The sequence below is a fragment of the Sturnira hondurensis genome, unplaced genomic scaffold, assembly GCF_014824575.4.
Source record: "Sturnira hondurensis isolate 20B ecotype Veracruz unplaced genomic scaffold, ASM1482457v3 Scaffold0016184, whole genome shotgun sequence".
Taxonomy (NCBI): Eukaryota; Metazoa; Chordata; class Mammalia; order Chiroptera; family Phyllostomidae; genus Sturnira; species Sturnira hondurensis.
The window spans coordinates 2598594-2613332 of NW_028088815.1; the positions used below are offsets into that span (position 1 = coordinate 2598594).

Genomic DNA, 14739 nt, shown 5'->3' on the forward strand with positions numbered 1-14739 from the left:
GGTAAAATCATACTTCAGTAGGTTGTGTTACCAGATGTCCATTAGGCTGGGCTGTACCCAAACTCAGGACTAGCTTCTGGGTAGATTATTTAATTTTTATGCATCCTTTCTCTTGTTCACTCCCAGTACTGGGAACACTTTGTCAGTGCCATGGTTTATCATGCACATATATGCCACATATCTGTAAAGAAACACTTCTGGTTTATATGAAATATTTCATAAATATTACTTAATTTTTCAGTTTAGATTCTGGAAAAACTGAAGTGTGTGTGAGTGCTTAGTCTTATGATACCTCATAAAATAGCAAATGGCTGGTCTGGTAGGGACTTGAAGTGGGGAGAAGTTGGATTTAAGTAGGCAAAATCATTTCATATTTTCTGTTTTAAAAAGCAGATTTGGAATATAGACATAGCCATGTGCCAACCATTTCATCCATAAGCTAGGTCCTTGAGCACGTGCCAGGGGTGTCCAACCTTGTGGCATCTGTGGGCCACACTGGAAGAAGAGGAGCTCTCTTGGGCCACACATTGAATACTTTGTGACATGTAATCACAAAAAAATCTCATAATGTTTTAAGTAAATTTATGATTTTGTGTTGGGCTACATGCAGCCCATGGGCTGTGGGTTGGACACCTCTGATGGTTCTATGCAATAGAAATACAATAGGAGCCATGCATGTAATTTAAAATTTTGTGCTAGCCACATCATAAAAAGCAATATGTACAATTAATTTTAATAATACATTTTATTTAGCCCAATGTCTGATTTCAACCTGTAATTAGTATAAAAGTAATGAAATATTTTTACATTGTTTTTTATACTGAACTCTTCAAAACCAGGTGTTTTACACTTACAACATGTCAATAATAACTAAATAAAATTCAGATGCTCATTACCGATAATGCCTATCCTTTTGTGTATATATATATATATATATATATAAAATTCTCACTTGAAAATGTGTTCATTGATTTTTAGAGACAAACATCAGTGTGACAGAGAAACATCAATCAGTTGTCTCCTTATGCACCCTGAATGGGTATGTGCCCTGAAGGAAATTGATCCCACAACCTTTTGATATATGGGACAGTGCTCCAACCAACTGAGCCACTTGGCCAGGGCATTGCCTACTTTTCTGGACAGTGGTGGCCTAGTATGGTTTTCTGAATGTGAAACCATCACTTGGTTTATAACTGACTGACTGCTGAAATTTTGTCTTTGATCTGATATTACCACTATTGAGCTATGACACAATATTTAATAATCACTGGAATTGAAGAGATGTCAACAAAGAGACAATTGTCTTCATCTTTCATACATTTCCATATTGGATATGTTTGAGCAAAATCAGAATTAGAAGAGAAAACTAAAGAGCAGGGCTCATCCAGAAAAATTATGAGAAGTTTTGAGAGTCTGCATCCCCTACTGAATTGGGGTTTTGAGAAATATGGTGAAATTATGCAGTGAGGAGGGACAAGGCTATCAATAAGTCTGAAGGCTGTATTTTCTATATGTTATTTTTCTGTATTCAGTGAAATCTCTGATTTAGTCCTCTAAGGAGAAAGCCATTTTAAGTTCCAGGCAAGTAAAAGATGAGCTTATGACTTTTGCATCTGTAGTAATTATTTTCTGTTTACAACTTTATTTTTCTATTGATTTTAGAGAGAGAGAAACATGGATTTGTTGTTCCAATTATTTATGCATTTATTGGTTGCTTCCTATATGTGCCCTGACTAGGGGTCAAACCCACAACCTTGGCATATTAGACTATGCTCTAAACAACTGACCTACCCAGCCAGGGCTGCGTCTGTAGTAATTTAACTTTGTCTTAACGGAGTACTTTTAAGAGTAGTCCTTTGAGTGTTTTAATGGAGGAACTGGGAGTTTTTTTCCTAGCCAAAGCCACTTACCATACTTTGAAATGTGTAATGTGCACCCATGTTTTTGTGCACAGTATACATGGGATTATTATATTTATTATTCCCATGGCATGTGGTCATTATACCCATGTATAATGCACATCCTTATTTTAACTTCAAAATTTGGGCAAAAAAGTACCCATTGTACATGTGAAAATACAGTACTCTACGTGAGGGTATTCAATTAATTGATGTTACAGTCAAGTAAAATACAAGCTCATTTCGTTTTTCTAGGAAGAAATGTAAAATGATTAAGGGACTTAGTTGTAATGTGAAGAACCGGGAACATTATGTTGGGAAATCATACAATTTGTGAAGAGGTATGAACACAAATTGTGGGAGTGGGAGGAGAGGCTTGTAAAAAAATCACATTCAGGTAATTTGGGGAGAGGTCCAATTGGTTTCTAGTGAAAAACTGAACCTAATGCTTAGTGAACGTGAAAACAGTGAGTTGGCTGAGGCCAGGAGTCCACAGTGCCATCTCCTGGTGCTGGGCCTGAAGCAGAGCCTGCCTAGAAGGGTGCAGGAACCAGGGTGGGGTGTCGTTTATCTTGTTTATCTGTAGAGAGGACCCCTGTTATGGTAATTAATGCATTAATTTATCATTAAGGGTGTCTATTTATGTAAAAAGTGCTAATATGAGAAAATCCTGAAAATGGTCCAACTCAGAAAGGTATGTTATGAGAGACAGAACTGAATGAACCATACACACAAGATGGAGAGGACAAACCTTAAGGGTATCATCTGCCATCCCTTTTTGTCATGTCAGAAGGTGTAGCATTGTGAGCTGTGATCACCTCTGTTTTGCCAGGTGCATCCTGTGTTGTGCAGCTAAAACTTGGAGGCCTTTCTCAAAATCATATTGGAAAGGAGTTGACCAACGTGTTAGCTTTAAGGTTAATTTGGCCATATTTTTTTTTAAGATTTTTGTATCTACAAACACTCGTCTGCCAGTAATTACTAACAAGTGCCCAAAGATTTTAAGTTCCAATAAATATGTAAACATTCAAATGCAATCATGTTTAATCTAACAGAGATTTGTTGTTCTTGTGGCTCCTATCTGTGATCTCTTGGTACTATATACATGGAATGTAAGTAATTTCCCTCAGTAAAATTATCCTTAGGTGGACCAAAATATTCCAGTACATAATGGTTTTCAATAAAGAGAACTTGGCTTCTGAGCACTTTGCCACTTGGAGACATGCTGCTGTAGGGTAGAGCCAAGACCTAAAGTTTGGGGAGGCAAGTGTGGGCTCACTCGAAGAAAGAAAGTTCTAACGGCCAAAGTTTAAAAATAAAATGGGCTGTCATACAAAGTTAATACCCATCTCCAAGTTGCTGAACTGAAGGCCACATAGCAACAGAAGCATTCTGGGAAGGATTCCAACATTTCCATCACTGCAAAAGAGATTATATACGTAGCTCTAAGAAGCACTCCTCTCACTTTTACTGTGTTGTGACTGTATGAGTTGTGGGCCTATTGCCCCTTGTGGTAGATAGTGGACAGTTATTTCATTCTCTGACCATGTGTTGCTTTTCCAGAGTCAGGCAGATGCGGCAGATTCTGTCATTAAAAGTTTATGTTACTCCTACACGCCAGGCATATTGGCAGGGATTAATCGTAAACAAGCTTCCTATCTAGGGTGATGCTTCTCTGCCTTTGGCTACATCAGAGTCATCTGGAAGCCTGGTTAAAAGGCTGATTGCTGGACTCTATTCTCCACTTTCTGATTCTGCCGGCCTGGGTGGGGCTTGAGAGTGTTTCTAACAGGATCCAAGGACGGGTCAATGGACCACACATTGTGAGTAGCACTGGTTTAGGGCAATGGTCTCAATTTTCCCCCCATACCTCCAGGACATTTAGCAAAGTCTGTGATATTTTTGCTTGTCACAGCTGAGGACTGGGAATATTACTGGTATCTAATGGGGACAAGCAAGGAGTCCTACTAAACATCCTGCAAAGCACAGGGTAGTCCACACACGAGGTATTAACTGGCCCAAACAGTAGTGCTGAGGTTGAGAGACTCTGGTGTAGAGGAAAATTAAGAAAATCAAGTAATATTTGTAATAAACTGTGAAAAATATAATGGTAGATTGTGATAAGGGCAGTGTAGGGTGCTGTAGTTGGGCCTAATTTAATCTAGGGTGTCAACTAGGGACACCAGGGTATGGGGGACAGATGCTGTTCTCAGGAGCACCAGACATACAGACAGTAGGCCCATTTGTTTTAACTGTGGAGTAAAAATAGTTAATTAATAAAGGAGGCTGCCTAGGGGGGTGGGGATGGGGTTTCTCAGCTTAAGTGACATTTGACAGCTGTGTAAAATGGATTGGATTTTGCCGGGGCCATTGTACCCAAAGAGAACAGAATATCCAAAGTAAAGTGAGAGCATGTTGGCCAGTGTGCCTCTGTCACAGGTGGGCACAAGTCACCAGGTTCTTGGTGACCATGTACAGAGAATTGAACCAAACATGCAAAGTTTCTAGCAGAAAGAGAGATTTATTAAGCAATAGTACACTCCAGAGAACATGGGAGCAGGCCAACTCTGAGCAGAGGTTGACCTCAGGGGCTGGAAGGATTTTACTCTTAAAGGGCAATATTTCTTGCTAGTTTTAGCAGGCTTTTATTGTGCATGTACAAGAGTTGTATTACTTTAAAGCTATTGCTCATGTGGTCTCCCATGATTTTCCTGATTGGCCACTGGGGAAGGTGATCACACAATGTTAATTTATTATAATGCTGTAATGAGGAAGCAGGGGTCGTGTAGCATCTTCTGCTCAGGTGTATTCTTGATTGACCATGAATCAGTGCTTTTCCATAAGGTGGGAACAACTAGTCTTAGAAGAGGTTCTCTCTCCTTTTTCAATGTCTTTTATCTTAGCCTTGGGGAACCTCTGGAGTTTCCTCCTTCCTGACTATCTCCTGCTTTACCTGGAATACAGTCCCAGAAAATCCAGAGAGGTTTCATGTAATGAGGTCAGGAAAACATTAAATGTCATTATTCACAAAAGGGTCACTTTTATACTGTAGGTAACAGAAAAGATTAGAAAGGCTTAAAACAGGAGTGTTCATTGTGTTTTTAAGACAATAGAATCTAAATTAATGAAGCTTTGCTGTTGATCTCTTGGCCTTGTGGAAAGCCTTAAAGTGCCTCAACTATAATAGTCAAATAAAAAAAATTATATTTTTTATATAAATTTTGTTATGCCTGTTCATACATTAAACCTGGAAATTCGATATACGTAGATTACCCCAAAAAAGCTAAGAAGCTCAGAAAATATTAGCCCATGCAGCCTTTCTGCCTGATTCCTGATTGTCTTCTGCTACTGGACCCTGTTTGTGAGTGAGGACATTTTCCCAATGAGCCAGTTGGCCCCGGGCAGCCTGGCAGTGCCAAGGCAGGCGTCAGTCACATCAGGCTTAGTCCAACTCACCTTTTGCTCAGCTGGGTGTAGACCCTTCTTGTCTTGAGAGGAATCACCACCTACACTAGAATGTATAAGGTTAGGAGGGCCTCCCACCCAAGATCCCATGGCTGTTCCTTGATAGGAAGCCTGAGTATCCTTTAGGGCTTCCATCCTGGGACTTTGCTGATAAGTTTTTTAATATTCACAGGGTTTTTTTAAAGATTTTATTTATTTATCTTTAGAGAGGAAAGGAAGGAGAGGAGGAGAGAAATATCAATGTATGGTTGCCTCTCGTGCATTCTCTGCTGGGAAGTGGCCTGCAACCCAGGCATGTACCCTGACTGGGAATTGAACCACGATCATCTGGTTCGCAGGCCTGCGCTCAATCCACTGAGCTACACCAGCCAGGGCTCACAGGATTTTTTAATATCACTTTATTCAGAGTCTGCATCACAAACACACATACCAAATACACTTGAGTGCTGGTTTCAATATCTGTGTCTCTCTTTCTCTCTCCCTCTCCCTCCCTCATTCTCACTTTCTCTGTGTCTCCAAACATTTAATTGTTGGTTTTCTGATCAAGCACTTTAATGAAAACAAACATATACCTTATCACTGCATAATGAGCTTGGCACCTCCCCGGAAACTAGGGCAGTTTTGCTGATTTATGTGCAACATTTATTGAATGCTCTCTGTGGTTCCAGAAGTATATCAAGTGATTTTTTTTAATGTATGGTTTTTGATGTATGCACATAGTTAAGAAAATGCTAAAGGTATAAAAGGTTATACAACAAAAAGTAAGCCTTCCCTACTCAAATTTTTCTTCTTAAAATTGTTCAGAAACTAGTATAGTTGGGTTGTTACATGCTTTTCAGAGATATGTCTTGCATTTACAAGTGTATTTATGTAACTTTTAACAGATTTCCAGGTATTTCTATATAATTTTTCCCTCTCAAATGAAGAATATATAGTTAACGTTGTCCCCATTTTATAGTTGATGTCACTGTGACGGTGAGTGTAAGTAATTTGCTCAGGGTCACACAGTAGATGGCAGAGCTGGAGTGTAGACCAGGGGTTCCAATCTTAAGCAAAATTGAACCAAGATTTACAGGCATAGAAGGCAAGCTAATAATTTCATCCTCAAGCAGGTTCACTTTGCCCCACTTCAAAGCTCCTTTTTTAGGTGTTCACCATCTATCTAGATGAGGAGGTGGAGGTCTCACAAAGAAAGAACAGAGATGAGCATTACATTTTTCCTTTCCTCTCCTCCCAAACAGTTCAGCTCATGCTCCCAAATTACAGATAACACCCACCAAACAGTGTATGACCAGACCCTTCCTTCTCTGAAGGTAGTTTAGGGACCATGGGTTATTACTTGAGCTCAGCTCCACTCAAGCTTCCTACTACAGTATTCACATTTCTAGTGATGTTTTGCTTTCCTGTTGTTGCCTGAATTTCCCATGAAGGTTGGCAGCTCAGACTGGCCTATGCCTTCACCTGCCCCAGGTGCTAGGCCTTGGTCAGTGGTCCTGCATCTTCACAGGTCTGGGCCATTCCACACGGGGAGCAGAACAGACCCATTTCATACCACCTTATGTTCAGAGAGCCCAGACTTCTATCTGAGGAGTAGTAGTGACTCAGAGCTGTTCAGGCATTCCCATCACTCCTTCATTGCAGCAGTAGTGGTGACTGCTGAGGTCATTGTGCAACCAGATGCTGTACTTACACTCTTAGTGAGAGTTCTCAACATAACTCATCAAAATGGTCTATTAGGTGATTGGCAGGTTGGGAAGAAGGAACTTGTACCATGTAGACTAAGATGAGATGTCTTTGTGGCCAGGGCTTTGTTACAGTGCCTCCCAAAAGCTCTGGGCATCTGCTAGGCTATGCCTTGAGAGAAGGTTTGTGTACTATTTAGAAGGTGGTGTCTAACCCAAAATGTAGGAGTCAACACAAGCAACCACAGAGAAATGCTGTCAGAAGACCATACTCTGTTATTTATTTATTTATTTATTTATTTATTTGTATTTTATGGATTATACCATTACAGTTCTATTCCCCCCTTCATTCCCCTCCACCCTGCACACCCCTTCCCCCACCATTCTCCCCCCACTTAAGTTTATAACCACGTGTTTCAAGTTCTTTAGATTCTATATTTCCCCTACTATTCTTGCCCTCCCCCTATATATTTTCTACCTACTGTCTATGCTGTTTTCTGTACCTTCTCCCCCCTTCTCCTCCTCCCACTCCCCTGTTGCTAACCCTCCATGTGATCTTCATTTCTATGGTTCCACTCCTGATCTAGCTGTCCTCTTGGTTTGTTTTTGTTTTAGGTGTGGTTGTTAATAATTGTGAGTTTGCTGTCCTTTCACTGTTCATATTTTTCATCTTCTTTTACTCTGTTTTTAAATTGTGGCTATGTAAAGTGCATGCTTAGAATAGTAGTTCCTGGTGCTAAGAAGACTGAGTTGTGTTGTGTGACTTTTATGTTTGTATTTCTCGTTAACTGACAGGTAATAAGGAAGGACCATATTCTACATTCTGGGTATTGCTGAGTATCCTTTTGGGAGCTATGGCTATGCTGTGCAAAGAGCAAGGGATCACTGTGCTGGTAAGGCCTGAGACATGCTCAGGATTTGTTGTAAATGTACCCTTTCCCTTCCTATAAAGACATATTGAGCTGGGCCTACCTGTGTGACCTCTGTTGCACCCCATTGCTATCCTACACTTGTAGACATTTCTGGATCAACTACTCATGCTCTCACAATCCTGGTGTTTCGTATGGTAATTGACTGCCTCAGTTGACAGTCATTAGCAACTGATGGAAATGGAGATTAGGAAGTTCCTTTTTCTTTATCACTTTTACTTTTTAATTACAGATGACATACATTATTCCATCTGGCAACTGTCAAAATGTTCTCTACCATATACCTATGAGTGTTTTTGTTTTTGTTTATTTTGTTTTTTAGATTCAATTGTTGATAGATATTTGTTGCCATTTCATTGTTCATAGTTTTGAAATCTTCTTCTCCTTCTCCTTTCCTCTTTTTTTTCCAGAAGACCCTTTAACATTTCATATAATTTTGTTTTGGTGGTGGTGAACTCCTTTAGCTTTTTTTTTGTCTGGGAAGCTCTTTATCTGTCCTTTGATTCTAAATGATAGCTTTGTTGAATAGAATAATCTTAGTTGTAGGTCCTTGCTTTTCATCACTTAGAATATTTCTTGCCAGTCTTTTCTGGTCTGCAAAGTTTCTTTTGAGAAATCAGCTGGAAGTCTTATGGGAACTCCCTTGTAGGTAACTAACTGCTTTTTCCTATTGTTTTTAAGAGTCTCTCTTTGTCATTTTAATTATGATGTGTCATGGTGTGAGCCTCTTTGGGTCCATCTTGTTTAAAACTCTCTGTGTTTCCCAAACTTGTATGTTCATTTCCTTTACCAAGTTAGGGATATTTTTTGTAATTATTTTTTTAAATAGGTTTTCTTTTGTTTTTTGTTTGTTTGTTTGTTTTGTTTTTTCAAATAGGTTTTTAATTTCTTTCTTTTTCTCTTCTTCTTCTGGCACCTCCATAATGCAAATGTTGGTATGCTTGAAGTTGTCCCAGAGGCTCCTTACACTCTCTTTGGATTCTGTTCTCTTTTTATTGGTCCGATTGGGTGATTTTTGCTTCTTTATATTCCACATCAGTGATTTGGTTCTTGGCTTCATCTGCTATACTATTGATTCCCTATAAATTATTCTTTTTTTAAAGAAGAAATATGCTAAAAATATAAAATGAAAAACTATGATTTGCTAAAGAAATATAATTTTTAATCTAAATAATGTAGGCTTTGTGAATTCAGAACAGGCAAAAATATTGATTGGGAAAATTTAATTAATATAAAGGAATGTAATTTAAATACTTTTATTTAAAAGAAGAAAAAGTTGTATGCTATATGACATAATTATTTTTTTTCTGCCAGTGCTTATGGTCTAAGTTTATTTAGAAATAGTTTACCTGTTTTGCAAACAGAAAACAAAGATTCCTGAGGTTAAGAACAAAGTGAAGCGCATCATTAGATTTATTTTAGTTGAAAATATGACTCTAAAATATTTGGCAATCAGTGCTCTGCATTCACTAATATATATTATTTTGGTTTTATAAATTAGAGAAGTTTAAAAAAATTTTAAAAGTTTTAGGTTTTATTGGATGATGTCTTGATAAGATGTTAACAATGAGTGAATTTTTATGAGAAATATAATTGCACTATGATTTAATATCTCACTAAAAGTATTATTAATGACTATTTTTATGTATTTGCAGAAATCACACCTAATGTACCATATTAGACATTATAAAATGGGCTTAATTTGTATGAACCTTTTTGTGATTTTGTATCTAAAACTTTTCTAGAATATTTAAAATGAGAATATAGATTCATCAATGTCCTCATTTTAAAAAGTAATTATCTGAATGAATAAAATTATTTAAAGAAAAATAAAAAAATAAATAAATTATTCTTTTAAAAACTATTTTCTTTTAAATTTATTTATTTATTTATATTTTATTTATTTATTTATTTATTTATTTATTTATTTTTAGAGAGAGGGAGAGAAACATCAATGTGTGGGTGCCTTTCACATGGCCTTCACTGGGGACCTGGTCCACAACCCAGGCACGTGCCCTGACTGAGAATCAAACCAGCAACCCTTTGGTTCACAGCCCATGCTCAATCCACTGAGTTAAACCAGCCAGTGCCCTATAAATTATTCTTCATTTCAGTTTATGTATCCTCCATTTCTGACTGGTCCTTTTTTATACTGTTATATTTCCCCCTGAGTTCACTGAGCATCCTTATAGCCAGTGTTTGTACTCTGCATCTAGTAGATTACTTGTCTCCATTCTGTTTAGCTCTTTTTCTAGAGTTTTGATCTGTTCTTTCATTTGGGTCATGTTTCTTTGTTTCCTCGTTCTGGCAGCCCCTCCCTGTGTTTATTTCTATGCATTAGGTAGAGCTGCTATGTCTCCCTGGAGTGGAGTGGAGTGGCCTAACATAGTAGGTATTCTGTAGGATCCAGTGGCACTGCGTCCCAGGTCACCCAAGTTGGGCACTTGAGGTGTGCCACTCCCCCATGTGGGCTGTATACATCTTCCTGTTGTAGATGAGTCTCATTTGCTATTGGCAGGTTAGTGAGAGGGATTTACCCCAGGCTGACCAGCTGCAAGAGCTGACTTTGACCACCAACCACTGACCCCTGACCACCATGAAGGATCAGCTGTTCAGGGACCCACCCCATATAGCGTAGGACTTACTTCAGTGGGGTTCTGGTGTCCGCTGAGTCCACCCCTTGAGTGTGTCACTTGTGGAGGTGGTTGGGTATTGATGCTTTGACTGGTCTAAAGCAGGTTACTGAGTATGCTGGCCCTGGGGCCTTCCAGTAGGTGCAGGTCAAAGTCAGATGCTGCCTGTGTTCTTTCCGGGGCCACACAGCATGAGTTACAAAATGATCTGTAGATTGCTGCTACTTGTGCTGGACTTAGAGGTACCCAGGCAAGGCCAAACTGTGAACCAAGGCTGGCTGCTGCTAGTGCTGGGCCTGGGGCCACTTAGCAAGAGGTAAGGGGCATGCTAAAGCCAGATGCTGCTTTTGAGAGATTTTATGAAAATCTGAAGCATGAGCAGTGACAGATCATATGTATGGAAAAGCCACAGGAAACAGCTGGGGTGGGTCTCAAAGGTGGGTGGGGCTGGGCCTCAGGGAATCACTGGGAGGTGGGAGTTGAATGGTGTTAGCCAGGTTGATGGAGTCTGAGATATGGCGCCTTCCTGCCTGCTCTATGTGGGGAGGGCTCTCCAAAGGAACAAAGGCCTCTTTCAGCAGTTCTGAGAGTGGGAGGTTCTTAGAGTGGTGATTCGTTTTCTTGGAGAGGTCTTGTAGAAAAAGGTGGAGGAATGGTTTGAGTTTGAGTTTTCTTGGATGCTCTCATGTTTTGGCAGTCCTAAAGACAGCAGTGGACTGACCCAACTGTGGTTCTTGTGATTAGACAAGTATTGAGTATATGCCATGTTATACTTGGCATCGACTGGAAATGTGAAAGAGGAGAGGAGAGGGCCTCTGATGAGTGAAACACACTCCTCCAATGTTTGATCCAAACTGAAGCTCCAGGAAGGGAGAGGCATTGAAATCCACTTTCCTTTTTCTGTATTTTAGGCAGTTTTCTGCCTTACACTATTAGAAGTAAATCTAGGAATTAGAGATATGAACAGAGGTAAAGAATTGGAAAACAAAGATGTGGGATGTGATGGCCTGAGTGGGATTACCTTGAGAAAGAAAGGGCAGTCAGAGCTATTGGGGTTTTGACAAGGCAAAGATCAGTGGTTTTATTGGTCTTGATTTATAATGTCAAGCTTAGGTAGCTAGAAGATGGTATAGAAAGAATTACTGTACAAAGATACTTGAATTTCATGAGTTACTTTAAAAGTTTTCTTTAAACCATTATTTCTCAACTTGGATATTACTGACTTTAGGGCTCGATTTTTTTTTCTTGTGGAGAGCTGTCCTGGGCACTGTGGGATGTTTAGCAGCATCCCTGGCTTCCTTTCACTGGTTGCCAGTAGGACTCCCTCAGTTGTGACATCCTGAAATATTTCCAACAAAATCATCCCCTTGAGAAGCACTGCTCTGAACTCTCGCTCCTCAGCATTACCTGAGGACTTACTCGAAATTTAGTGTTTCACACCCGACCCCAGGTCTGCTGAATCAGAATCTTTCTTTACCAAGGTCCCAAAGTAACCCCCATTAATGTTTAAAAAGCCCTAAGGAATCAGTTTGAATTGATGTGAAGAAAGATACAGTGAAATTTAGCAGTTTTCAAAAATTTGATAAGAATGTGGACATTTTGATGATGCATTTAAATGGGAAGGAGGAGGGAGGGTCAAACTTATGTTTGGCTCAGTCCTCATGATAGCATGTGCCTGTCACCCCTTGGTGACTGTCCTATAGCTCACAGGCATAAAATCAAACAATATAAAAAGACAGTGATGGTGGCAGCTCAATGGGAAGCTTCTGCCTTCTAGAAAGTAGTTTATACCCAGGCAGAAATGGTCTTCTGTGACCCACTAAAATCATCTATCACATGAATGACTAAAATTAAGATTCCTTGAAATGATTAACCCAGCACTAGCCCGTTATTATTGGATAATTAATGGCTCCCAGTACTTCTGAGAGAAGTTTAAGTAGGAATGTCATCCTTGTTTTGAAAACCACAAATTAGCACTGGCATCTGATGATTTGCGATCTTTGCCACAAAGCCCCATATGAAAAAGACCCAAGTATTTAGGGGCAGTGTTATCCAAATACACTGTATATTCTGACTACTTTATCCAGATTGGGCAGAGAGTCCTGCTAGATGACACTTTCTGCAGCAGTGACGTCTATGGGAAAAATCCATTGCAGGATAGACAATAGAATTCAAGTCTCATCTAGCTTTCAGCCTATGATTATAGGTAATAGCTGCAAAAGCAGCCCTCACCTCCTGGGAAGAAACTCATGGTGGTATTAGAAGCTGTTAGGATAGGTGGAGCTACAGTATCACACTCTCAAAATCCAGTGGCATCATGGAATTGAAGTTATTTATCATTCACCTAATTGTTGTGGACAGGGCTTCACATTATAGAGGTGACTGTCCTCCATACAGTTACCCAGGCTTGGCAGAGCCTCTGGCATCTTTAGTGCGCAGTTCGCCAAAGTCTCCCTGGTCATCCCTGTCATCTCTATCACAGCCAGCTGGAAGAAAAAACCAAGTGGTGGAGTGTGTTTAGGTTTATTATAACCAAACCTCCAAGATGAGGCACTCTCACTTCTACACACATAGGCTGGAACTCAGTCACATGACCATACATAACTGCAAGGGAGGCTGGGAAATGCACTCTGGCTGTGTGCCCAGCAAGAACAGAAAGCTGGTGAACGATTAGGAGTCTGAAGTTGAGAGATCTCCAGTGACCCATCAGAGATAGTTGTTTATGTTCTGCTCTGTTTCTGCTACATTTGCCAAAGCCAGTCAGTACTTGAGGTTCTTGAGGTGTAATTACTTTTATATGGCTGAGTTTTCGATGGCTGCCTTTATCTTTTAGGCACAACAACTGTCCAGATAACCACTCTGTTATATCAGCTAAGGGGTTGTATTATAGTAAAGGAAAAAAAGGAAAGGAAGGACCTCTGAAGAGGTCCAAATTTCTAACTAGAATTAAGAAAAATTGACTAGATAATAAAATTGATATAACATATTACTGTCAGATAATTTCAGAGGAGCAATGGTTGTTTTTTAACAGCTGAAGAAGTCTTCCATAATTATCTAATTTACTATATCCCTTGTCTAAATTTAGTAGCAAAATTGTGAAATATGATTGCTACCTAATCATAGTTAGGCTCTCGCATCACTGGTTGTCTTATTTTGCTTCCTTAGGGTTTAAATGCAGTCTTTGACATCTTGGTGATTAGCAAATTAAATGTTCTGGAAATTGTCCAGAAGGTACTACATAAGGACAAGTTATTACAGGTAAGTATATACTCTTGTCTCCAGCTCCAACATGGAAAATGTCAAGTACAGCTGATGTGAAATGCCATTTTCAGAATAATTTTTGCTATCTTGAATTCTAAAATAGCCAGTCTTTTGAAGCACAGTGTCAGCATAGTTCATGTAGGATTGCTTTACATTTGTACCTGGCTTACTGACATTTTTATTTGAAAATCTGTGACATCAGGGGTTTTGCGGTGTCTTTTCAGAACAACGGCATGCTCAGAAATGGGGGCCTCCTCTTTAGAATGACTCTCCTGGCCTTGGGGGGAGCAGGGGTGCTCTATATGCGCTGGAAAATCATGGGCACCGGGCCGCCACCATTCACCGAGGTAGACAACCCTGCCTCCTTTGCTGACAGCACATTGGTCAGGGTGAGTTCTGAGTCTGTCTGCAGAATTCCCAGGTCCTTCTTCCCTCCTCTTCATCTCACTCTCAGCACACCCACAAAATCCATAGTAAGTGGAACACCTCCATGTTTGTTTGCTATCAGGAAGGATATTCTAGGATGAAACCAGACTTTTGTTAGGGGATTGAGGAGATAGAAGTCACTTGTGTTTCCATTCTAATCAAAATTAAGGAGTGGTTCCTTCTCAGTCAGATTTCTTGCCAGGCTGGTTAGTGTCTCCTAAGCCCATGATGTTAATTTTAAAGGAGATTGGCATGGCAGGGTTAAGATAAAATATAGCAGTATCACTGGTGTCTGTATATATCCCCTCTACCATATTCTCTAATGTATCAAGACTCTCTTTATTGCAAAGGTTTGCTTTTTCTGAACGTAAGGGTGTCAGTTCTTTGTAGTGCATTTCATCGAGACAGAAATCAAGAAAACCACCGTAGAATCCTGTTCTTAAGT

At 39.6% G+C, this 14739-nt stretch overlaps 1 protein-coding gene across 4 annotated transcripts in view; it reads left to right on the forward strand.

Annotated features, from left to right (window-relative positions):
- TMTC4 (transmembrane O-mannosyltransferase targeting cadherins 4) overlaps positions 1-14739 on the forward strand; it is a 92131-nt gene that overhangs the window by 26420 nt on the left and 50972 nt on the right. For 3 of the 4 annotated variants that reach the window (XM_037065797.1, XM_037065795.1, XM_037065793.1), the window contains exons 6-8: positions 7841-7938; positions 13773-13865; positions 14093-14257. In XM_037065797.1, coding sequence (XP_036921692.1) covers positions 7841-7938; positions 13773-13865; positions 14093-14257 — 356 coding nt within the window. The remainder of the gene's footprint in view (positions 1-7840; positions 7939-13772; positions 13866-14092; positions 14258-14739) is intronic. The other variant, XM_037065796.1, reaches the window with a different exon arrangement.